We start from the raw sequence: 27,175 nt of genomic DNA, 5'->3' as shown, positions 1-27,175 counted from the left end.
ACCACCTGCCCAGGCTTGCCTGGCTCCTGCTGGGGGACACCTGCCACCTCAAGTGGGGTGGGCTTTTTTGATTATTTTCAACTTGCTGGAGCCCTCTACTGAGACTGGGCCTGTGTGGGCACCCTACAGCCTCCATCTTCCTCCGAGGTGCTGACCCTGACCTCAGCCACTTCCCGCGGCCCACAGGGAAAACAGGCCAGCGCCTGGGCCCGGCAGCAGCGGCCCCCTGAAGAAAAACCTCCTCAGCGCACCCGCGGGACGACGCCGCCATTTTGGGCCTCTAGGGCCTAACGGTCGCGTCCTCCCTCAGTTGTCGGCCGCGGTCGGGAGCGAGGCGGCCATTCTCCCCCCTCGCCAGTGAGACAGGAGAGGCACAAGGGAGCAGCCCCCGGCGGCCAGCAGCACCGCCGCCGCCGTGCGACCGCTTCGCTAGGCGGGGCAGGGGGCCGGCGCGGCGCAGGCCCGGCGGCCGCAGGAAGGGGGAGGGAAGGCGGCGGTGGCTGCCGCCATCATGCGCGCGCCGGCGGGGCTGGTGCGGCTGCTAGCGGCGGGGGGGCGGGGGTGGTCGCTGCGGCGCTGCCTCGGCGCCATGGCCCGCTACGGCACGGAGCAGCGGGGGCGGCCCAACTCTCCCGATTACCGCCTCTACTTTAGTAAGTAGCGGACCCCGGGCTCCATAAAAACCTTCCTCCCCCTGCCTTGCGGGGTGCACGGTGGGGAGGGGCGGCGGCGGCTCCCCGCTCCCGCCGTGGCCCTTCGGGCTGGCTGAGGTGTCGCCCCTGAGCCTCACCGCCACTCCAAGACGGCATTTTTTTGTGGAGAGTGAGGGGATTTTCTGGCAGAAAGCTTGTGGAGGGGATGGTGGGCCTGCTCTTCCCCGGGGGCTGGTGTGCGCGGCACAGCCGTGCCCTTCCCCAGCCCGGCGAAGGCCCTTGGAGGGTGAACAGGCTGGGGGCGGGTGTGTGTGTGTAGCACTGGGGGGGTGCAGTGTTGTGGTAGCCTGGACGCTCTGGGACCTCAAGGACAGCCTTGGTCATGGGAGCCTTGCTTCGCCTCACCTCTTGGGTCTGACATCCTAGCGGGAGCATGGCCTGTCCCCTGTCGCCGGGCCAGCCCTCTCTCCAGAATCGTCACGGTGAGGGGAAGCTGGCATCCAAAACATTAGTCTCCAGCCCCAAGGGGCCTGCAGCAACCAGTGGCACCGGGAGGGCATGGGTGGTGCTCCAGGAGGCTTCCCAAAACCCAGTAAGAGCTGGGGGTGTGCAGTCTGAGTATTACACATTTTAGTAACAGTGTCATCTGTTTGTATGCCACTTCTGTACCAGTGGTTTTCTACAGTTTTGGTCCATTGACTTTACAAGCAGTTAATACTGACGTCTGTTGGTGTGAGAGAAGCGGAGGCGTCATGTACCCTGTTGTCAGTACACTGCCAAGGCTCCCTTGTGCTCTGTCCCCAGGGGACTGCCAGCGCAGGAGCTCATCTAGAGAAAGTCACTTTAGTCAGGGGGAATAAGCAGCCTACCACTAACCTTTGTTTTATTTGGGAGGAGCATCTGGGAGGCTTCCAGAAGTTGCAGAAAGAACTACCATTTACTCCTCTTTGCTGAGGTGGTCAAAGTACAGACCAAAGCTAAATGAAGTCTCTTGCCTTTTTTTCCCTTTACTGTGAATAGAAGTGCTAGCAGAGGAGAAATTCTTTGGGATTTGTGTTGGCACCTTATATTGTTGTTGATGTTTCTGTTTTGGTAGAACACTTAGGCTTTTTAGCATGTTAAATTTTTTTTTTAATTTTTTTTTTTTTAGTAGTTTAGAGTAGCTTGAAAAGCTTAAGTATCCACTCCAGTGCATTTTGTCCCTTTCTACAGTGGGAGCAAGGCTGAGGTGCAGATTGTGTCCCTATTAATTTATTGTCAATTTATGCAGGTTTCAAGGCCTGGTGTTTTGTGTCTAGGGCCACAGCAATTATCCCATCCGTCATTTATTCTTTTAGTCAGACTTTGGCCTACTATGTTGGGGGATTTTCCCTTTGTGGTCATGAAACTCAATTTATTGGAAGTACAGTGAAGTCACAAGGGCAGCATTGCTAGAAACCCAAATTAAGTCACTGATCATTTGTGGAAGTGAGGTTCCCTTGGTATTTTTTTTCTCCATTAATGGTTGTATATTGCTGGGGAGAAGGAAAATAAAAGAGAATGAAAGGATCTTCTCATCTTTACATAGCTTGTATTCCCAGGTCGTCAGAAGAGAAGTCTAGTATTGAATACTGAAGCAATAGTTTTGTTTCTAATGAATCCTTGTCAAACAAACAAATTCCTTGTCCTGCATGTAGGTTATTTTTTAGTCCTTCAAATTAAACTTCATAAAAAGTTTAACTGATGCATAGTTGCGGCACATCATACATAATACATGTAACACATAATAGTTAGCAATACCAACATCTTATGGTATGTCTTTAGATTTGTAATGCTACTTTTTTGTTTTGTTTTTCAGAGAATGCAGATGGTAAATATATTTCCCCATTTCATGACATTCCACTGTTTGCTGGATCTAAAGAGGTATGTCTTTATGCTTTGAAACACAATTAATTTCAAAATGCTAACAGTTTTGTTGGTACTCTTTATGTAAAAATGCAGTTTTAAAACAAAAAAAACCAACAATATTTTTAGCAATTAACAGACAAATGTATAGCACCAGAAAGGACTGCTTTAACCCAGGCTGATTCCTTATGTAATACAGGCACAATAACTCCACCAAATTTTCTCTGTTAGAGCTCAGGAACTTGCAGTGAAACATAATGATTACTGTGTAGACAAGCCTAGGTGTCTCTTTGAGCCTCCGGGTAACTGAAGGCGGGGGGGAACCCTCTCTGTACCTTGTGTTAATTCTCCTCTGTGTTTAAGGTTTGTGTTTATGTGGACTTGAATTAATTTTCTACTATTACTCTCTTTAAATTGGCATTTTTCTACATCTGCAATTAAAAGTGTACATTTCCTTGCAGTAGGAGATGTACAGCACACGCTTACATAACATATGGTATATTTCTTTAATTCCCAAAAGGAGCATTATAATTGGAAGCCAACAATAATGCCCAAGAGAAAAGTGGTAATCGCACCTTTGGAGAATTACAAGGCGTGAGGTGCAGCTGAGCACTTTCACGTCTTGTTAGCCACACTCCCTGGAGTTTCATTATAGCAATAATGAAATGCCTCTTTTATGTGTCACTGGTGGGAACTGCCAGTCTTTGATTTAGACTTAACATTTGCTTGTTATGGTATGCTTGTTACACAAACAGGTTGGGAGGGTTTTGGCCGCTTTCTTGATTTGTTGCTGGGTCTCTATGGATGATACGAATGGTGAGAAAGGTCAGCAGTTGTAACGTGTTCGGATTGAGACTTCTGAACTAACGAACCAATCTCTTTAATTGTTTAAAATGAGAGATTAGAAATATGCATGAAACCTTTTTGATCAGCAGAGCCTAAGCATGCTAGTCAATGGAAGAGGTAAGTCTCCTTCAGGGAGTCATTGCTGAGATGCTCTGTTCAGTGGGTGCTATTGCTGGAAAAGCAGTGGGCATTTTCATCACACGTTCCCTGGGGGCCTTGCTGTCCCTGCAATTAGAGTTTAGGTTTTGGAGGGGTGGATTATAGTCTGTGATTTTTTTGTAGATTTAAGTTATAGCACAGCAATGTCTGATCAATATGGAGAGGCTTTCATTTTGCTGTGTGAGCAAGGAAAGAGCGTCCCACAGGATATAGGGGCTTGAGGGGGGAGCAAGAAAGGGAGTCATTGTGAAAGTCTCTGTTAATTTTACCTTCTTTGAGAGAGGAGCATGTAAGGAGTTGTATGTTAAATTCCTGGTCTAAGCTTTGTGGACTTCGTTATATGATGGATAACTCCAGCCTTGTTTTCCATACTGGGTTTTTTTGTTTATTTTGTTTTTTATCTTTTTAAACTGAACAGAATGATGACTGTGTTTTTAATCAGTTGAGGACAGGCCTAAAATTGCTGCTTAAATCTTTTAGTAGCTGGGAGAAAGTGGATGTGTCCTTGTACATTTTTATCTTCTGTTAACATCTGGAAGGTTATAATTTCACAATGAAACAGAACTGAGTAGTTACTTTTAAAAGTTACAGTTCAGGCCTTTATATTCACAAAGCAATGTTTCAATTGCATTGAAAACTACTGTAGTCTGTATTTATGTGAATACAGTATTGTGTGCTAATGTTCTTTATACACTTTTTTTACTTCACTCTTTCCCTATAGGACAAAGAGATTCCTGCAAAGAGGCCAAAGACTACTGGAACTGAGGTACTGCTAAGGTGCTTTTTTTTTTTTTTAACTGTTCCTTCTATTTCCTTTCCAACATTGCTTCGCTATTCTGCAGTTAACTTGCTCTCGCTGAATATAGTTGACATATCTTTAAATGCAAGTCTTTTAGGGGAAGGCTTAAAGGGATTTAATATTCTCCTCTTTGAATGGGCCAGAAATGTCAGCATTCTTTTATTCATCAAGATGTTCTCAAAGGCAAACACTTTTATACCACTCTTTGAAAGGTTCGTTATGACTGTTGCAGTGTAGATATGTTATCTTTTTTGCTATTGCGTTCAGAAACATTTGCAATAAAACCTCCATTAATGAAATATTCATTATGCTCTCTGACTGTAGGTAATCTTCGGTGTATATACAAAACTTCAGAAATCCTAAGTGCGTTAGGGCAGAAATTAGACTTAGTATCTGCTTTTTAGAATTGAGGATATGTTGTTTTCGGTACCCATCTGGGAAGTCCAAAGATAGAAAAATTACATCTGCTAATGGTTTGGCATTAACCGGCACTGAAGTTAAGCTTAACAGAAGCCCCAAAAACATGGAAGGTCTGCTCAGACTTTTTTCTGTGAAACAAGGTTTGTTTATGCAAGTGCCTTTTCCAAAATGTAGCATTTTTTTGCAGTGCTTTCCCTGACATAGGAGTAACGAAAACTTAGTAGAAGCAAGTGAAAGAAAAAAACGGAACAAACTATGCTTTAAGTCCATGACGTGTTGTTGTGGGAGATGTGTGTGTGTCCCAATCTTTATCTTCTCGTACCTGTTTGCCCAGTCATGTTGCAAAACTGTAACTACCCATCCGGTGTGAAAGAACTGTTGTAACTGTCTGGGTTCTCATGGTTTTGCAACTAGTGTGTGGAGCACTGGTTGTTCTACTATACAACAGTCCCTACACAATCCTGCACCATGTATTTCCTCTCCCTTTGCCCTTTGATTCATTCAAGCTACAATGCCTAGGTAACGCTTTTTAGATTTCCTGTTGCTTGATGCCCATTTAAGTACTATTTAGTAGACGTAGAATCATGCCTGGAAGGTGAATTGTTGAGGAGAAAGAGTATGTGCCAGTAACCTTTCTCAAAAATTGTTGTCTTGCAACATGAATTCTTAATTACTGTTCTTCCTGGAAGTCAAGTATTCTGTCTCTTACCTGCTTATGAATACTGTGACAATAGCTGCTGGTTGCAGAGATGCAAAGCCTCTTTTATGCAGTGTCTAAAACTGTTCAAAACTGTTTTTGTCTGTGTAGTGGGAAGCATGATAGCTTGTTGAAACCCACGTTTCTGGTACCCTTTTTCTGATCTCTGGATCAGCTTCTGGAGCAGGAGAAAAAAAAAATGCCTTTGGAGCTGAGCAGCTCTTGCTTCCTGGGCCAGTGTAGACTCCAGGGCTGCTTCATGTAACTCCTGCTATGAGAGAGCTCTGGACTGTGGTTTAGTAGAACTACAGAAAATGAGCAAAGGCAAATGTACATTCCAGTCTTTGTGGGCTTTTGATGCAAGTAAGCAAAAAAAAGTGCAGGCTGTACGTTTCCCAAACATGCTTGGTCTTTATTTAGATGGTGAAATGTGAGAATGCAAATCATTCAGAAAACCCTTTTTCATCACCATCTTTGGGAGTTGGGGAGAAGAGAGGAAAAAGAGGGATCTTTGTGTTCAAGAAAGCAGTTTCTTCTTACACTGGGCTCTTCAGCAGCTCTCCTCACCTTGGCCTGGTGAGAAATGCATCCCTGTGTGCTTGTATGCAGTGAAAGTATAGCTTAATCAGGGGATAAAGGGAAGATGAGAAATTTAATGCCATGTACTGATTTCTGAAGACCTTTGAAGCACTGTACTCCTTACTCTTGTGTAGGGATGCAAAGGCTGCTACTGATACCTGGTGTTCAGTTGATCCTTGCACTGAATTTGGCTAGAATTCAAAGCTGATAGTTCCTCTTGCCCTGCAAACACAATGCCATCTTTAAAACTTGTGGGTTTAGGGTGCCCTCAACAAGGGCAAGCCCTCTTAAGGCTGTGTGTTTAATTATGCTGAACTAGTGTTCATCAGGTGGCAGTTTAGCTATGGAAAATGAAGATAATTTCTACATGAGCAAGAGCAGTTCCCTATTCAGTCTGTCTAATCTACTTTAGACTGTTCTTGGCATTCCTGGAACCAGAAAAGAAGGTCTCAAAATAGAGGAGTTTCAGCTTTCAACATTCATGGGGTAGGGGAATGCACATCGTACAAGTCTGTTAGCTGTTTTGCAGTCTCAGCTTGTAGTTCTAAGGGAAATCGTGTGGTGTTTCCGTATGAACTCTTCTCTGTGGTGCAGCCATTTCTTGCAACATTATATACCTTCCCAAATCTCAATTAAATTTAGCTTTGCAGCCACTGTTGACAGCTGATCGTTTTGCTTTCAGAGATGTTTTTTGGCTATTTGAAGAGTAGAGAGAAGTTATTTTGAAGGAGAATCTAAGCTGAAAGAAATCAAATTCAGCTCCAGTCTCAAAATTATTAACAGCTTGCAATCTGAACCTCTGCTTTGTCTTAAGCATTGCAAGCACTCTGAATCCGCTCCTGCCCAAGTAAATCTCTGTGAAAGGTATCAAAAGTTTCACAGCTCTGCCTGGAAGAGTGGATGTTCCCACTGTGTTACAGTCAAAACTGTCAGAGCCTGGTTGTTGAATACGGTCTTCCATCTCTAGCAGGAAGAAGGTTTGAAGAAGTCATCATTTTCAAGACAAATGTGACTTGTTGCTTCCCTGCTGTAGTGGAAGGGTTTGTAATCTACTTGTCATTGTTTGTCTTTCCCAAAGTATTCACATGTCATCTCATTCAGAGAACCCAGGTGTTCTGGAATACAAAGTTTTATTTAAAATGTTGTCCTTGGTAAGGAATCTGTTCAAGTATTTAGAGATTATAGTCCTCTAACTTGCAGACACCCTCAGGAGCATTTGAAAAAAAAATGCAAAGAAAGAAACAAGACAGCTCTTGTTTTGTTGCATCCTGTGGGTTGCACAGTGCTGGAATGCCCTTGTGGACTCCAGTTGAATTGCTTCTATCAGCCCAAAACTTCTGATAAATTCATTAGTCAGGTGAGATATAAGGGGTCATCAGAATGGTCATGCAGTCTGAATAAGTGATCTGATAGAGGGCCTCGTGCTTGGAACAGTGTTCAAAACTGGTGTCAGAGTTGTCTTATGGTAAAGTCGGTATGTTTCATGAGAAAGGACAAGCTGTCGTCATTTCCCATGTGGTACAGGTGCAGACTTTGTACTGACTTTGTATTCTGTCGTAACTACAGCCTCTGTAACCTTTTTTGGTCATGCTAGACATTTTTTTTGGTATATGTAACCCGAGCTGTAGTATGTCCATTATGTGTGTTAAGGGATTTGCGTGTTCCAAATCTTTTATTATCAGTGAAGCTTTCATCCTCATGCCTGAACTTGACCAGCCTTTTTCTATGTGTATGTCCAGTAGCTGCAGGCCTTGCTTTTTGTTCTCATCAATTAACAAATACTGAGACTAGAAGTGATCTTCACTCAGTGATCCAGTTAAAATCTACAGGAGTAGAGTTGGTTTACTGAGAAAGTTGCGTCAGTGATTTGATCAAGCTTAACTTCAAGTAAATGGTTCCTTAAACTTGAGAAAGTTAGTGTTTCATTTTCATTCATGTCGTGGTTATACACTGAGTAGTTTTGCAGATGAATGTGTCCAGTAACTAGTTTATCAGAAAATATGCCTGACACCACTTTTGGGATACCTGTGAGTAAAAAAACCTGCATAGTTCATGATTCCCTTTTCCCTATAACATGAGGGAAGTACATACACTATGAAGAGGCTGCAGGCACTTTGTATTTATGCAGGGCACTGCATTCCTTTTTTGCTATGTGGCATGTTAATTTATATTGGAAAAGTTCCATTGACTTCTCATTTAGATACAGTATATTTGGTCTCCAGATGTTGCTGGCATCTGGTTTGTTGTTTTCATTGGCAAATACCTTGTAGAAAGTGTTACATTGGGAATGCTTGTAACATGGATACTTGTTTTATAAGCAAGCCCCTCTCCGTTTATTTTCTGGGTGTATTTCATGACAGTCCTTATTTTCCTTCTCCTTTTTTTAGTTTTTTTTCCTCTTTTTCTTTCAGACATCTTCCCTTTTTTCACACTGCTGCTGGACTGCAGCTCATCTTTTTCGTTCTCATTAGTCCTCAGGTGCATGCTGCCATGTTCAGTTGATGGTGCAAGATTGCAAATGAGCAGACAGAAAGGAAATGGAAATGATAGCTGCTTTTTCTTCTCGCTGTCTTGTGAGCTCAGAGCTTCTCAGTGAGGAAGGGTCAGCAGCCCCCAAATGCTGCCTCTAATGCTTTCAAATTTTTTAAGCACTCTGCTATAAAAATGACTAATGTAATTGCAAGCTGTAGACTGTCTCTTCTCCCTGTCATGGAACGGTGATGGTGAATGGCAATTTGGCCTTAAAAAGCAGTAATGTTTGTCATTTAATGAAATTATACTCAGTTTCTGTTCCTCTCTTGTCTCTCTTCTTTTGTCCCTTTCCTCACTCTGCATAGGTCGCTTCACTTCTGCTTCAAATTAGGTGAGCCTTCAGAGTTGAGCATTAGGTGTTGCAAACCTTGGGCAAAATCATACCTATTCAAAACCCTCCCTTCAAATGTGCCAGCTAAGGAACTTGGGAAGACTGGGAAAGGAAATGGTTGAACAAGAAAGGGAAAGTTAGGTAAGGAAGAATTGTTTCTAAGAAGAGTGTGTGGGAGTCCAGAAGAGCAGGTTGTAAAAATAGTGTCAGAAGTGTGCTTAATTTTTTTTTTTATTCCTGTGATATTCAGGATAATAGACTCGGATCAAAATGAGTTATCTTCTATGAGAATCTGTACAGCTAGAGCTAGTAGTTATTTTTGGCCATCAGTCTTAGTGGAGAGAATGCTGACTCACAGTTTACCTGGGTAAAACAGTCTGTATTTTCCTCACTTTTCTCAATACTTGCTGTATGAATATGGTGAAATATATTTGTTTATCTTTTTATCTTTCTCTGGTTTTCTTATTCCAAAAAGCCAAAACCTGTTCCTGTTCTCTGTGTGAAAGAGACATTTGTGCTTGTCTCAACAAAAATAGGATCATGATACATTAAAAATGATGTTCAACTCTAATGGAATGCAGTAAGTTGCCAAGCAGTGTTAAAGAAAACACCCCAATAAAGCAAACACTTATTTACGTCCTGCGTGAGTTCCCATGTAATGTACGTAGTGTGTAGTTCTTGGGAAATAAAGGATATCATTTAGACATACTGTTTGTTCCCTCTGATGTCACTTTCTGCTGATTTTCATATTCAGTTTTAGGAATTAGGAAGTGCACTTTTGACTTCTCGATGTTTTGTTTTGTTTTTTTTTTTTCCCCCACATCACCTCTTCAGGATATAATAGGACATACATACAAATGTCTGCCTTGTGTTCACATTAATCCAAAGTCAAACAAGCTATGTAATACCCTGGGTTGAAAGTCCCTCTGGGCTCTGTCAAGTCACTTCCCCTAGCAGATGGGTTCTGTCCCTTTTTCTGAATCTAGGAAACTATTTCCTCCTCTTTTCTCCAGGAGACTGTCCTTCTGAAGAAACCGTCAGCCAGCAGAGTTGGCATGAGGCTAGCCTGTAGGAACTACTCCATCTGCTCTGCTGTCATGAAGTGGAGTCCCTTCTACATTAGGCACTTGCAGAGTTGGATTAAATCTGGACTGCAGCAAGCAGCGATCTCATAGGCAGATCAGTTGACTGCTGTCAGACTAAGGCAGTTAAATGGTAAACTTTCCAAAGCAGTAGTTTTCGTGTCACGAGAGATCTTTTTTTCTTTTTCTGTCACTGGAAAGTGTGTGAAATGGGCTGTTGAAACAGTCTCACTGTTGCTTGAGGGGGTAGAAGTGCTCACTTGGGGGTTTGGTGAGATGAAATTTTTTGGTTTACTGATTTAAAATAAAGATAAAAATATCAATTACCAGATGCATTCACCATCCAAAGCTAACCACTGAATGGCATATGCAGATGGTAATCTGTGAAGACAGGTGGTGTCTGACACTGCATTTCTGTTTGCAGCTGAGGCAGGGCCAGTTTTCCAGCAAGGGATGGGGGAGAACATTCAAGTGGTCGGAAGGAATAGGTGCCTGGTCTGAGAAAATAAGAGTGATGTAAAAGTTCCTGAGCAGTATTTAGGCAAGGAGGGAAACAACAGGAAAGAGGAGGGAAAAAAAAACAAACTAAAAAACCAGAGAAGTATACTTCTCTCTCTCTATCTGTCAGACTATCTAGTATGTGCTCTCCTTTCCACACCAGTGAATCCCGTCTCATCACTGTGAGAATGTGATTGCCCTATAAATAAAACTTTTTATTTTTAAGTGTAAGCACTGCATGAAGTTATTAATCTCTTGTAAATGCTTGTGGCAGCTTACCATTCGAGAGTGTACTTTCGGGGATTTTTTTGCATACAAATTAATCTGTCAGGCTGTCACATTTAAGACTCTTGACAATTCACATTTGACTGATACCACAAATTATGAAGACCTGGTCTTAGAGCTGAGTTAAATCCAAGTTATTTTTTTCGGTTTTTTTTTGGAGAGCAGCAGTGTATTCATTTCAGTCCAGTTGTTGTCCATCCCTGGGAGTTGTTTTGATGAAGAGCTGGAATAACTCTTGACTAATTAAAGCTCCAAACTAAGATTTACAGGCTGCTGAAGCCATTGTATTAGACATAGTCAGGAAAACGTACAGTGGCATCTAAACAACAGAAGTATAGGATTGTGGTGGAGGGGAAAACATCGTGTATAATTCCAGGAGGAGTTTGTAAGTTTTCTACCTGTAGCTACCAGTCAGAACAATTCTTTGACCTGCTTGGCAGTTCCCTAAGAGTTTCTTGTAAGCACTGGCTTTCATGCTGTGCATTTCTCTTTTCCAAGCGTTTCTCAGATGGATGTGCAGACTTTGTCTCTCTTCCAACCTTTCCCTTACCTGCTGTTGTATGTACGTTGCTTTGTTCCGTCTGCTTCTCTCTCTGATTACTTGAGCTCTCTTTCTGATTACTTCTCTGTTTCAATCGTTCTTATATACATAAGGTGTACTTTATGAAACTGATCTGAAGCACCCTTCCCTTTTTGTTATTATTATTTTTTTTCTTGTTTTATTTGGTTATGACCTGGTTGGGGGAAGTGATTCCATCTGACATGCCTCTGACTGCAGTATGGGCATAGTACTTACAGATGGTGAATTTAATTTGAATTTAATGGGAATTTGCTGTCAGGATTGTGCATAGCTTGTGGTCTCATGGGAGAAATGCTGAGTGACAGTTGGGATTTTCCTTTGCTTTCTTGCTTTCTACATTCCAAGTTTGTTTGGGAGGAGAAGATCATAGAACCATTGGATTTACTTTAATCAGGCTGTGGCATTGACCCTGGTAATGGTATTTGTTGCAGCTGCAGGACACAAGGAGCAAAAAGACAAATATTTAAGAGTCTGATGGAGCCTTAATTGCAGTGTAGTTAAAAAGTCAGTGCAAGTCTTCAGTTGGTTTAACTTTTTTTCCCCCCCCTATGAATTTCTGCAAAAAACAGAAATCCTTCCTGAACTGTTGCGATTTTTAACACCAATGCGAGTTTTCTTTGGCTATGGAGAGATGCCCCAGGCAATGTGGTATTTTGTGATTATTTTAGTAATCTAGGAGAAAATAGGTTGTAGACAATGCTGGGTGGTTTGGTCTAGTTACCTGTTTTGATTAATACTCTACTCCTTGGCAGTGCTTGACTCTGACAAATTCAGAAGAAGAAACCTTACAGCAGTACAGAGAGCTTTTCTCTTTGGAGAATGTCACTTTAACCTCCTCAGTAAGAAGGGTGTAGACTACTTATTTTTCTTCCAAAAGTATGAAAGTTTACATGTTTTAGGTTTACGCCCCCAGACTCCCCTTCTTAAAACAACTTTCACTTTGTTTCTATTACGAAGAAGGCTAAGACAAACATGAGGTGTCTGTGTCCATGTCTTTGCTCTTATCCATGGAATCCGTGCCATAACTTTTGGATTCATTTTGCCTCACTTCAACCAGATTCAACTGAGAATCAGAAATGTCTGTAGTTGTTGCATTTGCATGATTTTTTTTAAAAAATGAATGAGGCAAAAGAGGAGGTCCTGAAGAAATAAATCTTCAGGGGAACAAAACAAAACATTGTCCTTTCCAGTGCTTCAGGGAAGCTAACTCTGTCCTATAGAAATGTCCAGTCCTCTTTGGCTAGTAGACTGAACCAGTGCATTGTGGCAAATCATTCCATGAACTTTCTGAACACTGTGTAGATTTCCACTACTTAAAGTTGTTCATATTCTCAAAGGGATGGGGTGGGGAAAGGATGGGCCAAGGAGGTTGAATATCAGTGTGTGGAACCGAACGAATGGTGCTCAGTGTAAAAGCAGCTGGAACAGAGAAATGCGACGTATGTTGCTGCTGAATACAGAGGAGAGAATTTGTCTTATTGTAAAATAATAATTGCCAAGTGGATTTTATTTTCCGTTCTGTCATTGTTTTTTGTTCTAGGTCCTGTTTAATATGATTGTAGAAGTGCCTCGTTGGACAAATGCAAAAATGGAGGTAATTAAGAAAAATACTTTGATTATATAGGTATCTATGAAAGTTATGACAATGCAATGGCTTCCAATAGTCAAGAGTTTAATCAGTGTGTGGTTTACTCTTTACACATAAAATTGCCTCTGTTAAAAAATGAATTTGAAGTTGTGCATACAGAAGCATTCCTTGCAATTATAAAGTGTTGAGCTTCTAATTTTCTTTCCCTTCCACAGGTGAGTACTGCTTCTTGACAGCCCTGTGACTACAGAGTGCAGTATACCTGCAACAGAGTCTGGCTTGCAGGGCATTGTCCAGCATTTAGTCTTACCCTTGCTTGCTCTTTTGTCATTCCACTCAGAGGATTTAATTCCTCTCATTTCCGCTGTGTAGCATGCGAGGCCAAATCCTGACAAATGGAGTTGCAAAGGTAAAGCATTTCCTTGTGACAAAAAAATACTTGGGGACCTCACTGACTGAAAGTATCTACTCCTGCAGGGAGATGTTTTAAAAGTAGAGCCCAGTAGGTTGTTCCTTTGCAGTTACAATATAGAACCTGAGTAACAATTCATCTGTAGTGTTCATGAAACAGCAGATCTCACCAGGATATGTCCTATCTTCCTGAACATTTGTATTAATTTTAGAGATGCTTCCTGGCTGCTTTTAAGTAAATTTGTGGTTGAGCTGTTAACTATTTTGATTATTAAAAATAACACCAAAGTACCTCACCAGTGTGTTATTTCAGAATTCTGTTTTATCCTTTCCCCGATGCTGGAAAATTGTTTAAACTGTGTTTACCACCACAGTTGTTACTCTGCAAGCAGGGTTACCTTGGATATTTACCTTGTATTTTAAGATGATGATTTATTGTGGAAGTTGAGTTCTCTTTTGCAGAGTTTCCCTTTGACAGTGCTATTTGAACTCTTTGTGTAAAGGTCCCTTCCCTTCTCTTGGCACATTATGTTAAGGGTAGAGAAGTTTGCTATCCTGTTAGGTTCAGAAGTCAGTGCGTTTAGACTTTTCTGGCTTGATAGAGGAGACCAGATGTAGTCTTCTAATCTATAACTTTTCATATACTTGAAATTTCCTGCATTAATCGTTAAGGCAGTCCTTCAGTCCAGACTGTGGTAAGGTGCTAATACCAGGTCTTGTTTGCATCTTCATGCTGAGATTCCCTCAGCTGGAATGGAAACTGTAGGAAATGAAACCTTGCCTTAGGATGAATGTTTCCCACGGTAACATCCCCAGTGCCAGCTTTCTGGCTCATCATTTTTTTGTATTTCTGTTGTTCTTCCCTTGATTTACTGAAGGTGGTTTTAATGAGACTTTTGTTTGCTGTTGTCAGTTACTCCTCTTTGTCCCAGCTTACGTCAAGAAAAAGCATTACTGAGCTCCCTTTCTGTCAGAGTCCCAAGTGGAATATTCGAGGTCTTCACTGTTAAGACCATAAGCAGGTAGAATCAAGTGTGAAACCAGAAATGTGTGAACCTTGATCTCAGCTCTTGAGGAGGGTTTACTTGTGGAATACCTGCATGCTTTTGACAGTTTGGTGTGATTCAAAAAGGTAGAATTCCTGTGGGATGACTTTGGTGGTGGTGCTTTAGGTAAATTACAAGGATATTGCAAAAATGAATATGGACCCAAGGGCTGTGGGCTTATGCATGCAAGCTGCGTACCACCTGAGCCAGTGTAACCATCTGAGCCTGTAACAAATGTGATGCCATTCAGATGAGTGTTTGTAAGCAAGAGCCAAGCTAACATGGACTGTGTTGTGGTGTGGAGTGTCAAAAGGATGGTTACAGTGAATTAGCTGATGTATGGTAGGTAACTCATGTGGCAGAGAGTTTGTATTTGAGGTTTTGGGGAGGATGATGACAATAATAAACTGTTCAGCTTTCATTAGTTCAGTCCTTCTGTGACTGCTTCTTTGGGAACAAGAATGCTGCCTTTTGATTCTAGCGTAACTTGTTCCAGATCTGTGTTAAGTTGACATTTGGTGACTATACACAACTTGTGCTTACTAAAAAGCATTTGTATGCTGAGGGGTGGTGAAGAGACAGAGTATATGCAGTAGAAGAGCAGTGAACAGAGGGTGAGAAGAAGATGAAACATTTCCCTTGTTGCTGTTAAAGCCCCTGTTGTCAGAAGAACTTATGCCACCATTTGCATGTCTGTTGAACCTGTACTATAAAGTGCAAGAGCTGCTAACTTAAGTTCCTTTCAGTGTTTATGTTTGACCATGATGGTCTCCTTATAAATTTATTACTTTCTCTTCTAGATTCATTTTTTCCTTGCATACTTCACAACGTTATTTAAAACCTTAATAAGCTGCTTTTTGAACATGACCCTTGAGATTTCGAGTGAGGCCATCATACTTCTCAAACCACAAGCACATGCTCCCAGGTGGATCTTTCTAACTGGTTGGATACAGAATGAATTGCTTTCGGTTTTACCATTCTCTCTTTCTCTCTCTCTTTTTCACAATCTGCCTAGATTGCCACTGAGGAGCCGTTGAATCCCATTAAACAAGATATAAAGAAAGGCAAGCTTCGATATGTGGCAAATATCTTTCCTCACAAGGGTTATATATGGAATTATGGTGCCCTCCCACAGGTAACATTTTTGTTATAATGGTGAAAGTTTTCTATCTTCTGTGTAAATTGCCTTGTAAATCTTGGGTACTGCCTGAATGCAAATCAGTTGCAAGAGGGATGCTTCTCTTTGATACATTTGTAAATTAGGATTTTTTTATGTTGAGCTTTATTGTGTCTATAAATTTTGATCAGAATTCGAGTGTGGGTGTAAATATGTACTGTGTTTCAGGAAGGAGTTAAATGATCAAGAAATCTGGAATCTTTAGTCTGTTTCTCTCTACTGTAGTGACAGAATTAAGCTGTCATCGTCTGCCACTCAAGAATACTTTGTCAAGTAGCCCTTTTCTGCTTAAACAAGGCATTTTTTTAAAAACTATTTTAGGATTTTCGTGTATCGCAGCATAAGTTTTAATTGGGATTTCTTACTATCTTTAACAAAGAGGAACACAAGGGCTGTTCTTTTTTAGATTAAACCTCAACTGCCTTAGTTGACTTTTCTCTGAACTGTGAGACTTTACTGATCATGACACATTCTAAAATTTTGAGCCTTGAAAAAGCCCAACTAATGGTTGAAATTTTGAGCTTAATTAAAACTTTTAACTTTTTTCATTTCTGTGAATAACACACTGGACTTAAATTAGTACTGAAGAACATGATGGAGCTAGAAAAGAGTAATATATTTTCTTTACACTGAACTTCATAAGCACTGAAAGTTTACTCCTGAAAACCTGCTTATGTATTTGATCCCTGAAGAGGAGATACCAGGCAGATGCTGGAGTATAGCAGTGAAGTTCTTATACAATCAGCAGTCTCAGTAGACAATATTTCCAAGTAGGTATAGTTGGGAACCAGCCATTCCGTTTTAATGTTTTGAAATTCACATGTGTCTTAGTACAAAGCCAAAACAAAACATTAAATATTTTTCAGCACAAAGTTCATTATTTTGGTCTGATGACACTTTCCCCAGGAGAAATGTTCAGCTCCTCTGGTTACCTTGTGAGTCAGAGAGGGCTGGAGATAATTGTCACTTTTATTTTTTGTAGTAACTTTAAAATACCGGTTGGATTACACCTCCAATTGTTGAAGTCTAGATGATACTCCAGGTTCCTACTAGGCAGCTGTAACAAACAAAATCCAATTCAGTGTCTCCATTATCACAAGAGGACTTTTCATCAGCATCAGCAGTTGCCAGAAGTTCAACCCTAGTATATGGCTTAAAGGTATTTACTTGTGGCTGCTGTTTTATGCTGTGGAACAGAGAATTAAGAAATGATGGTAGGACTATCATTATTGCAGGAGTTGCTGTACTGTCCAGAGAACAATACCATTCCTAGTGAGCTTTCCTTCTAACCTACTGGTGGAGGGATGCAGCTGGGCAGGAGAATAGTATTGGTATAATGCAGCCTTAAATAAAAAGCCCTTTGGAAGAGTATTGGAAAAATAAGTTTTAAGTTGAAATTCTCTCTTGACTCCACTTCAGCAGTGTTTTGGGAATGATTCTGCTACATAAACACCCGAGCATTTGCTTTTCACTGTTTTGCCTTTTAGTATTGGTCAAGTTCTCAAGAATACGTTTGAGGTGGAGGTTTGACTGTGGACAGCAGGAGCTATCGGTATAGGTCTTTGGAAAAAAAGTTTTCTAACACCCTTTCAACAGAGCTTCATTGGAGTCAGGATTCTTACCAGGAAAACTTCTCAACCTTTGAATGAGTTACTCAGTCTGTTACTAGCCAGTGAAAGACAAAGCAAGTACTGGTCTAGTAATTAAGTTAGTATTATTTGGCTGTGATTCCTTGATGTATAGAGCTCAGAGCAGGAATTTGAACTTGCCTACTAGAGAAGCTTCTTTGGTCTTAAGCTGTTGACTGTTCTTGGGAATGTACACATCTCAAAATACTCAGAAATGTTTTGTATCTAAATTTTAAAAAACTTAAAAAGCTAATTGTCTGCTGACAAATCCATATATAGGAGCTTGGTTAGCTCAAAGCCTAGATGTTTTTGAAAGCAACTTACATTAGTGCCATAGTAATTAAAGAGTATAATAAGAATGCAATGGTTGGATGTCCTAGCTTAATCCACAACCACTAGTAACTAGAAAAATACATATTCAGGGTCCTCTGATGCCTTAATCACTGCAATTTGATAAAGTTTGTCTGAGTCATGGATGCAGTTAATATTTTTGTTACTATGTCCTCAGTAATCCTCATGTTACTTGTCCTGAGTATGAGGATGAGTTACTCAACATCAGTCCGTTGGCTGTTTATTTGTTTGTTTTTTACTTTTCCCGTTGAGCAAGCCTGTTCTGAGAAAGCGAATGTTTTTATTAATCTTAGCAATTTAGTGGTTAGATGAATTGTAATTGCAGATCAGCCAGTAACTGAGAATTTTCTTTCCTTTGACAGACCTGGGAAGATCCGAACCATACAGACAACAATACAGGATGTTGTGGGGATAACGATCCTATTGATGTTTGTGAAATAGGTTCAAAGGTTTGTATTTATCAGGATTAATTTAATTTATCAATGTTAATTTAATAATTTAGTAACAACTTTTGGAAGAGAAGGGCAGGTGGAAAATGAGAAAAGATGTTAATAGTCTCAGGGGATGACAAAATTATGAATAGAGGATTTGTGGAGGGAATAGGTAAGGAAATGGTGGATTTTTAAAAAGGAGGATTTGGTAAAGTTTGTGTACTGGAGAAGAGGGAAAATAAGAGAGCACCACCCCAAAGTTCTGTCGTTGGATGGTGAGTTTTGAGTGAAGGAGGAGGGGATTAAGATTTCTGGGGAAGAAAAAGATTTCTTTCTGTTTCCCCTGTTAGCAGTACTGGAGCAAGGAATAGGTTTCTGAAAGATGAGGAAGCATGCCAGCGTCATGTACATACAATTACAAGGTCAGACCCATGAAGGAGGTAGGTTTGAGTTTTCTCGGGTGCAAACAGAAGTAGATACTTCTTCTCTAGAGGAGAAGACAGGAACCTGTTGCAGTGTTGCGGAATTACGAGATGTGGAGTGGGTGGATGAAAAAGAGGTGCAGCAAACCATTAGTAAGTATAGGGTAGAGGTCTAGCTCCGTGATATCAAAGGTGGGGTTATGAACCAGATGAGTTTGGAAGAGGAGTCTCTTGGGGTATTTTAGGTAAGGGGAAATTTAATTGGTGACCCCAGCAAAGGTGGCTTTATTCGAGGAAAGGAACCTAAAGCTGAAGGGATCCAGAAATAGTTATAAAGGGAATATTAGCAGGTAGGGAAAAGGTTCCCAAGAAAATGCAAACAAGAGTTGTGCTGATATTTCTGGGGAGGGGTGTTTGTGTGTATGTGTATATTGGAGTCGAGGGAACAGCAAGAGATAAATTAAGAGCAAGAGTTGAGGAAGTAGAGAGTCAAGAGGTGGAAAGAAATTAAAAAATGAGCATGGGATGCTTTTGACTTGCAGTTTGGGGTGAGATCAAGGAGGTGTGGGGGAAGCTTGGTAGAAGAGAAGGAAAAATTTTCTAGCTTGTGTTGTCTACTTAAAAAAAAAAACGCTGACTGGAGAACTGGGGGTTGAAGAATAGCAATGGTGGGAGAAAGGCTAGTAATCTTAAATAGATGTGTACTGGGATTACAGAATCTATCTTGCAATTCTTTTAGCTGCTGGTCAAAAGTGTACTAAAACTATTTTGTTTGTAAGGTAAAACAGAAATTCTGTGTAATATTTTTCCAAATCTTTGTAAGATTATGTTCTATTTCAGATTCGTTCTTCTGGTGAGATTGTTCAGGTGAAGGTCTTGGGTGTTCTAGCTCTTGTTGATGAAGGAGAGACAGATTGGAAGATAATTGCTATCGGTGTGGATGACCCAGAAGCTCAGAAAATCCATGGCAAGTATTTCTATCTTTCTTAATGCAAGTTATGTCAGCAAATTGCACAGTAGAATGGTACCTGAGTTTAGGCCATCCAGGACAAGAAGAGGCAGGCAGTGGAAAGGCAAGACGTTTTGTTTTGTTTAAATCAGGTGCTTCCTTCAAGGAGGGCATATGTGCTTTCACGCAAGCTTTTGAAAAGGTTTGCTTGGATTTTCAAGAGGACCTGTCATGCAGAAAGTCTTTTGACTTCTGAAATACAGCTGCCTTAGTGACTTCTTAAAATTACAGGTTTATCTCCTGTGTAATAGCGCATATTTACCCACTCAGATTATGTAGCACACTGCTATTTTCCTTGTTGAAGGTATTTGCAGGCATTGTGTTGCATTCTGAAAAGGACTGTACATTTCCAATGTTTTGTCACTTGTAACTGGGTTACTTCCAGGGTTTGTTGCCGAGTATGAACAATGAGGTTTCACCTTTTAGCTTGAAAATTTGCAAAGTAAACTGCTAATGCAGCTCACCCTAATATTAGCCTTGATGATGACCAAATGTGCAGGGGGAAACATCCTGTCCAGACTTGTCCTTCTTGTGGCTGTGCTTCTAGTATCCAAATGGAATTCAAGTACTAAAGTGTGTCTATGTGAATAGCATATAAGGTGTAATTCTGCTTGCAGACCGTTCATTAAGAAGATGATACGGATGTATTAAAACTGCAGGGAGTTAGGTTTTTACAGCACAGGTAAAGTGCAGCTTTTCTCTGGATAAATGGAAGTTCACTTCCTCAAATGCAATGTCACTGGGAGTCATGAGAATTAAGTGAAAAGGTTTGTCTAAAAGTTAGTAATGTTATGAGATCAAAACCCATATATACCATCAGGTATGTGTGATCAGAACTTGCTCTTTGGTAGTAGTGAGTACCAAGGCTCAGATTGGCTTTTCTGTGGGAATGGGGCTATCCAGTAGCTTTTTAAGGGATTTTGTTTCTTGGCCATTGAGGTTTTTTCCTGGTTTCTGAATACAAAGTAAGTATATCGCTGGACTGGCCCTTCATTCTCAGTTTTCTTGCAGGTTGCTTTGACGTGGAGAATACTTGGCTTGTGGGGAAAGAAGGGGAGAAGAGGAAATGAGGAAAAGGAAACTCTTGGGTTGATGCTGATTTAAAAAAAAAATGGGCAGATGAATTACTACGTAGTGTTTATGACTCTTTAACTACTTTGACAGTTAGAGATTAAGAAGTTCAGCTTAAGGAAATAGTAAGTAATAGTTTGCTGTTAATGTTAGTATCAATTTAAATCTCTCTATAATGTGCAATGAAATGCGATGTAAGTATTAGCAGTTAAAAGACAAGTAATTAGCACTTTATACATTGTTCTGGTTAACTCCTACCTTTTATTCCTTAACAGTTTCTGAGAGAGTTTAAACATAAAAGTGGGTGAGAGAATTTAAAAGGAGTCCACTAAGTAGGGGTAAAACTGCGACAGTTTATGCAGCTGGGTTAAGTAGCTCTATTTGAAAACCCTCTGTTTTGTTTTGTTTTGTTTTTTCAGGTAATGACTGATTTGTCAGCTGTGTTGCAGCTGTAGTTTGTTTGGGAGTGGAGTAAGAGTTGTAGCCTTGTTAATTAAAAAAAAGGCAAAAAAACCCCCAGACCCCCAAACTGTCAAACCATTGCCTGTAGTTGATTCCTGTGTGCATCCTTTCTTATCAGAGAACAGATGCAAAACTTTAAGAGGAGAACCATCCTTCCTTCTGCAGTTCAGAGAAGGACAGAAATATTTATCCAGTTTAGTATGATTTCCCTTTGGAATTGGAGTTGCAGTCCAGGATTTACAAAAGGAAAGAAACAGTGGATGGGAAAAAAAAAAGCCCCCATCTGCTTTCACAAAACGTGACTAGCTTGTAGTGTTTAACAGCAATCCTTCTTCAGTCTGAAAACAAACAAATCTGTTGGAGTAGGCAGTACAATATGTCCTTTCATACTCATTTTTCCCCCTTCCCAAAGATGTTAATTATTTCAGTATAAAGGGATAGCAGCTACAGATAAAACTGGTATCTCCCTCAATAATTGACATGCTGCTGTGTTACGGTGGTGGCCTCCTAGGGAAAGATGAGGCTAAGTGTTGCCTTTTAAGTCTGTCCAGTCATTTTTGTATCATTTGCTAAACATTTCGAATTGGACTGAGAATCATCACATTTGCTTTCAGTTCAGTATGTGCACAGCCCCCAATGAACATTTGGAAAAGATAATTCTGAGACACCAGAGCGGTGATTACTTGCAAACCCCATCCTGAGCCCACGCAGTGTGTTAACTCCTCTTGCTGCTTTAAGCACGCCCCAGGTACTCTGTATATTCTCCTTCTGGGATTGTGATCATTCTCCTAAGTGCAGTTGATTTTTCTGAGACTTCACAGAACTTAAAACTGAGTAATCCCAACTTCTGAGCAGTCCTCATTGTTTATTCATAATATTCCACTGTACAGTGTCCTACAGGCATTTATTGATAAATACTGGTTTAAATTGGAAACCCTGCCTAGAAATGTGTCTTTCACACAGAACAATAAGAAACTCTAGTTTATATTGACAATATCCAGGAATGATAAGCAATGCTTAGCACCTATTCAAGTGGGAATTGTGTCATCAGTGGGAATAGCAGGGGTTTAGTGTCTTTTTGGACTGACTTTGGAAGGTAATCTGTTTGAAGTTATAGCACTTAATACTAGTGGGCATGGGGACAGTCTCACTCCAAACACAAGCTGTGTGTATGTCAGATGCAGGTATCTGTATGAGGTTTCTTTTAGACTAAAACTGGACATATTCAGATTTATCTTTTTCAATATGATCTGTCTTTGTGGCTACCTGAAAACCACTGTGTTGTCTTTCTGCTCAGGCAGTTGCTAGGCAGATGGCCATTAGCGGACCAGCAAAGCAACTTCAGACCAAGCAGGTCTGGGAAGGGGCCTAAAAGCTCCCTGTACACTGAAACACTAGATCTTGGTGATGTAATAGGTCGGGCTGCATTTTTTTGTGTATGGTGTTTTTGCTTTTTGTTTGTTTTTTATAAAATACTAGCCAGGAGAAGCAGCAAATTCTTGGAGTTGAAAGGCTGCTTGTCTGCTTATCTCGTAATTTGGATTGAATTTAACATATTGGAATTCACATATATATCTGATTGTGCTTTACAAGGTTGGGCTCAGAAAGGATGAGTGATAATTCGTGCTCTAATTTGGTCTGAATGTATACGGCATCTTCATGTTGGACAAGAGATTTTGAAAATGCCTGTCAATAGAAGCAGGAAGTGTGTTTGAAGCAGCTTATGAAAAGTCTGACTCTCAGAAGGTCATCTTACCCTCCCTGAGCAAATTGGACAAATCTTGTATGCTGGATGGCATTTTGGAGGTGATTTACCATCCTGGAATCTTAGCGGCTGTTTTTTGCTATTGCTTACTGGAAGGATGTCTGGATATATTCAACAGCAGTTGGTGGTGTCTACTGGCTTTGTTGCGCTACCATTTGCTGGCACTGGTATAGTTAACTGTGCTATGTTGCCATGCTTCTTTTCCAATGTACAACTCAAGATTGGCTTTTTGACTTAAGTGATCAAACCCTAAATGGCAAAAACAAAGCATATTGCATACTTTGTACCATATATTGTTATAGACCCTTGCATGTGAGTGTATTTATATGCAGAGCAGCAGCAGAGGCCCTAAAAACCTTTGTTGTGGATTTGTGTAAGCATTCAATATAAAGAAATTAATTATCTGTACTGAGGCTCCCCTCCTACCCCCTCACACCATGCTGCACAAAATACACCAAATGCCTTTATATGGAATGTAGCTGCTGCTTCCTGTAAATGTTTATAAGATGTTATTAAAAACATATGTCCTCTCTTCCCACAGACCTTGTTTAGAAAGCTTGCTGCAAGCATGTTGTTTTAGCTTTGCTTGCAAGAAGCAGCATCTGTTGTACTAAAAATGGTAGTTTTGTACAAATGCTTTTGTTGCTCTCTTTTGTAAAGCCAGATAGAATTGGGATTGGCGTTTGCATTGGCTCACTCCCTTAACAGAGAGCTAGCAGCCGTTGTTTGTGCCAGCCTCTGGAGACTTTCCTTATTGAGACTAAACTGCAACTCTTAATGTGATTAGCCATCTCTTTTTAACCCTTGGTGCTTAACTTTAGTGCCCAGAAAAATGGGACTTACGGTTGGTTGTATGTAGACAGTATACAGAAATTACCACCTAGAGCCCAGTGTGTATGTGCTGATAATGTACCTGCAGGAGCCTGACCTTTCTCCTCGGTCACTCAGGACTTGCCTGCAGAGATGAAACCACCATAGGTCAGGTACACACTTGCTACTCCCCTTTAGCCATCAGGTTTAGTACACTGCTCTAAGGAAAGGTAAGCAGTCAGGGTCAGAAAGAAGTGTCTAACAGTGTCTGTGGAAAAGACGTTTAACTATATTTTGTTGTTTCTAATCATAATGTGTAGATAGCTTCTATAGATACTAGTGCAGTAAATCACTGTACTGCTTATCATGATCTTTCTTTGCTTCCTCTTTTCTGAGTATATTTTTCTCCTTCTGTCCCTGATACCCTGAAGATGCTGTTTGGATTTCAAAGTGGAGGACAAGCTGTCTTTCAAGCTTGTCTATGCCACCTTTTAATGAACTGAAGTGGTAGCTGCTGTTTTCTGTATATTTTGTGCGATGTGCTGACTCCACAGCAACAGGATCAATTTTTTTTTTCTTTTTGGTTGCACTGTTGCACTTTTTCCTGCTGCTTGCTACCAACTCCCATTATAAAGAATAGCGAAGTGAAGCATGAGGACGAAAGAGAATAAATTGCAAGGAACCAAGGAAATAAAAGCAACCACCATCCCTCCTTTTAAGTCCTCAAAACCAGAATATACAGTACTGTAGGGTCGATATAATGCTGTAGCCTGATTCTGTGTAGTCATTTTACCTAGGCAAGGTATTTTCCAGTAGAGAGAGTGTGAAATTCAGAGACATGATTCTGTCTGTGAGGATGATAATCCCTATCTTAAGGAGGTAATGAAAGCCTGCTCCAAAACCTATTGTAACATTTGACTTCTTTAAATAAATACAAACAAAGCCTATAAGTAAGGAACAACAGATGGGTAAGGGCCCAAGTGTCAGTTAGCAAGATGATAAAGGACTTTTGATGAACAGTTTTTATGGGAATAGGAGGCAAATAACCAAGTAGGAGAAATGGAGAAACAGCATTAGGAGAGAAGTTTGCTGGAACAGGAACCAAAAAAAAGGAGTAGCAGTCTGAGAAAGTATCCCTGAATTTAAGTAGTATTTGGAGATGGAGACCTGGAGTTCATCCACTATTGGGAGCCAAGGAAACTGTTGCAGCAGCCTGGTTTGCTTTACAGACTTGAGGGGATACTGTCTTTTCAACAAGTACTAGAACTTCTGAGTTCAGAACCTCACAGGAGGAGGAGATGACAAGGACTCAGGATGGGAGGAGGAATGTTCCCTTGCTTGGAGAGAACAGGATGATACAGTGGAGCCCTGAAACTGATTTGAATTGGAGCTGCAGTTTTATTAGTGCCCAAATGAAGCATCCTGCCTCCACCCTTTTCTAAATTATTCCTTCCTGGTTGATCTCACCCACCCACCCCAGTGAAAGGCTTCTTGTACTCTTAAACATGTATTTCGGCTAGAAGACTTGCCTGTAGCACAGCCTTATGTGCCCTTGCTTTTTTCTGGGATTCTGCCAATGAAACTCCCTAATCTTCTACAGGCAAATGGCCAGCAGCCAAGTTCAGAATGTGTTTTACTCCGAGTCCATAAACACGTAGCCCTATTAAGTGCGTGCAGAAGCAAAAATTTACATGGGGTTCTTCAAAGTTTTACGTTTTATTCTTTGAGTAGTGTGTGATCCAGTGGAATTTGGAAGTGGCATCTATCAGATACCTATGAACACTCAGCGTATCTTCTCACGTAGGTTTGATCTCACAGTTCAGTCCACATCATCTCTCTTGATGGTCTACAGAGGATTGAATGGTCTGTAGCACAAGATTCTTTCCTTTCTCATACTGTTCTCCTTTGAAATACTTGAATGTCTTTGTTCAGGTTCACAGACTATGTTTTAAAAAGATGTTTAGGCACTTAAAGATGGAAAGCATGTGACTAGGTGTCAATCCCGTGGACTAAGCAACTTGGAAAAGCTGTTTTATAGGACTGGTTAGACAGAAGAGTACCTGTCAGGAATCACTGCCAACCAGGAGATGTCAATATCTATGGGAGAAGAGAATGAAGTAGCTAAGTAGTATGGAGAGGGAAGAAGAGAGAGGATGAGATGCCAGGGAATCAGGAAGGGAGAAATGAGCAAGTGGCTTGCAGAACGCAAAAGAACAACACCACCATGAAAGGGGGCCTGGGCAGAGTGAGGTTATGAAATAGCTGGAAGACTGCATGTACTGCACAGCAATAAAAAGTTAGCTCCTGTTGCTATCAGAAGTGACTGTAGGAAGGAAATAGATGGAAAGAGAAGGATTTCAACAGCTACAAAAGATACTTGGCTTCCAGAAAGGATGAAATCCTTTATTGTAGCAAAACTAATTAAAATTGTATTGAAGGCTTTTCCATGTAAACATATTGCCAGAGAGTTAATTTGCCAGGGGGCTGATAGGACTGCCTCATTGCAAGTGACAGGAGTGATGGTGGTCTCCCAGGACAACCCGGTAAAATTTGAAGTGCACAGCAGAAGTAAATGTTTAAGATCATGAACTGCATCTTTGCTATAGCAGTATAGCCCTCGAGCAGAATTATTGTGTGACTGTTTAATCTCTCTGTACCCACTGGGCAATGCTCATCTCTGTCTCCCGAGGGTGTCCTGGAAGTGGTACGCGTTCCTCTTTGTGTCCTGTTCCATTTTTGCATGGTAGGATTACAGAGGTAAAGGCAGAATTAGTTTATCACTGCAAGTATGCAGATATCACAGGGTTATCAGCAGAGTTAGTGTTTAGTGCTCCTGGCACGTATCTCTCTTGTATTGAATGGGTTGAATTTGGAAGTAATGTGACAGAGGGATGCCTTTAATGTAACTTTGAGAAGTCAAGCCTGTATTTTGTGTTGAGGTGCTGGTTTAAAAATCCATGTGTTGAAATTGTTTTTACTAGCTATTCTTTCATTATCAAAAAATGCCTGTAGTCCCTGCAGTTGCTGAGGAAAAAAAAAAAATGACCTCACTGAATAATCCAAGTATTGCAAGAGGTACCTACTGAGATGAAAGCCCATAAATATGGAGTTTTCTTCCTCTCCTGTCACAGGTGTAGTCCTTTTATTCATTGTCCCATTGGGTCTTAATTAACGAAGGGCAGGAGGCAACTGGTTTACCTATTTAGTGTGGTTGTGAAATCATAAAGTATCAACTACGGGCAGCTAATGTAATAAAGTGAAGTTCCCCAATGACTTTGAAAGTGCTCAGTGAAATCAAATTGTTTGCAGATCCTTTATGAGACTTTAAAAAAATGAACGTTAAAAAAAATCTGAGTAAAAATGACTTTTTTTTTTTTAAACCTACAGATATTGATGATGTCAAGAAGCACAAACCAGGTTACCTTGAGGCTACGGTTGACTGGTTCCGATTATATAAAGTCCCTGATGGAAAACCAGAAAATCACTTTGCTTTTAATGGAGAATTTAAAGACAAGGTGAAGATAATCCAAAATTAAAGATGCATCTTACTGTCACGTGGCCTCTTTAATACATCCTAGAATTTTTGGAATTGCAAAGGAGGAGGTTTAACAAAAAGAATTTTTGTACAAGGGATCTTTGAATACAATTTATTAGTCTAG

The 27,175-nt window shown here is 40.7% G+C and overlaps 1 protein-coding gene across 4 annotated transcripts in view; it reads left to right on the top strand.

The window, feature by feature from the left end:
- Positions 1-495: 495 nt before the first annotated feature.
- PPA2 (inorganic pyrophosphatase 2) overlaps positions 496-27,175 on the top strand; it is a 38,497-nt gene continuing 11,817 nt past the window's right edge. For 3 of the 4 annotated variants that reach the window (XM_054202321.1, XM_054202320.1, XM_054202319.1), the window contains exons 1-8: positions 497-653; positions 2,491-2,555; positions 4,264-4,308; positions 12,886-12,939; positions 15,406-15,525; positions 17,909-17,995; positions 19,240-19,366; positions 26,904-27,031. In XM_054202321.1, the coding sequence (XP_054058296.1) occupies positions 512-653; positions 2,491-2,555; positions 4,264-4,308; positions 12,886-12,939; positions 15,406-15,525; positions 17,909-17,995; positions 19,240-19,366; positions 26,904-27,031 (768 nt within the window). In that variant the 5' untranslated portion in view covers positions 497-511. Of the gene's footprint in view, positions 654-2,490; positions 2,556-4,263; positions 4,309-12,885; positions 12,940-15,405; positions 15,526-17,908; positions 17,996-19,239; positions 19,367-26,903; positions 27,032-27,175 lie in introns of all 4 variants that reach the window. The other variant, XM_054202322.1, reaches the window with a different exon arrangement.

The sequence above is a fragment of the Rissa tridactyla genome, chromosome 5 (assembly GCF_028500815.1).
Source record: "Rissa tridactyla isolate bRisTri1 chromosome 5, bRisTri1.patW.cur.20221130, whole genome shotgun sequence".
NCBI classification, from domain to species: Eukaryota; Metazoa; Chordata; class Aves; order Charadriiformes; family Laridae; genus Rissa; species Rissa tridactyla.
Note: the sequence above shows the minus strand (reverse complement) of the source record. Positions and strands in the feature narration are given on the sequence as shown.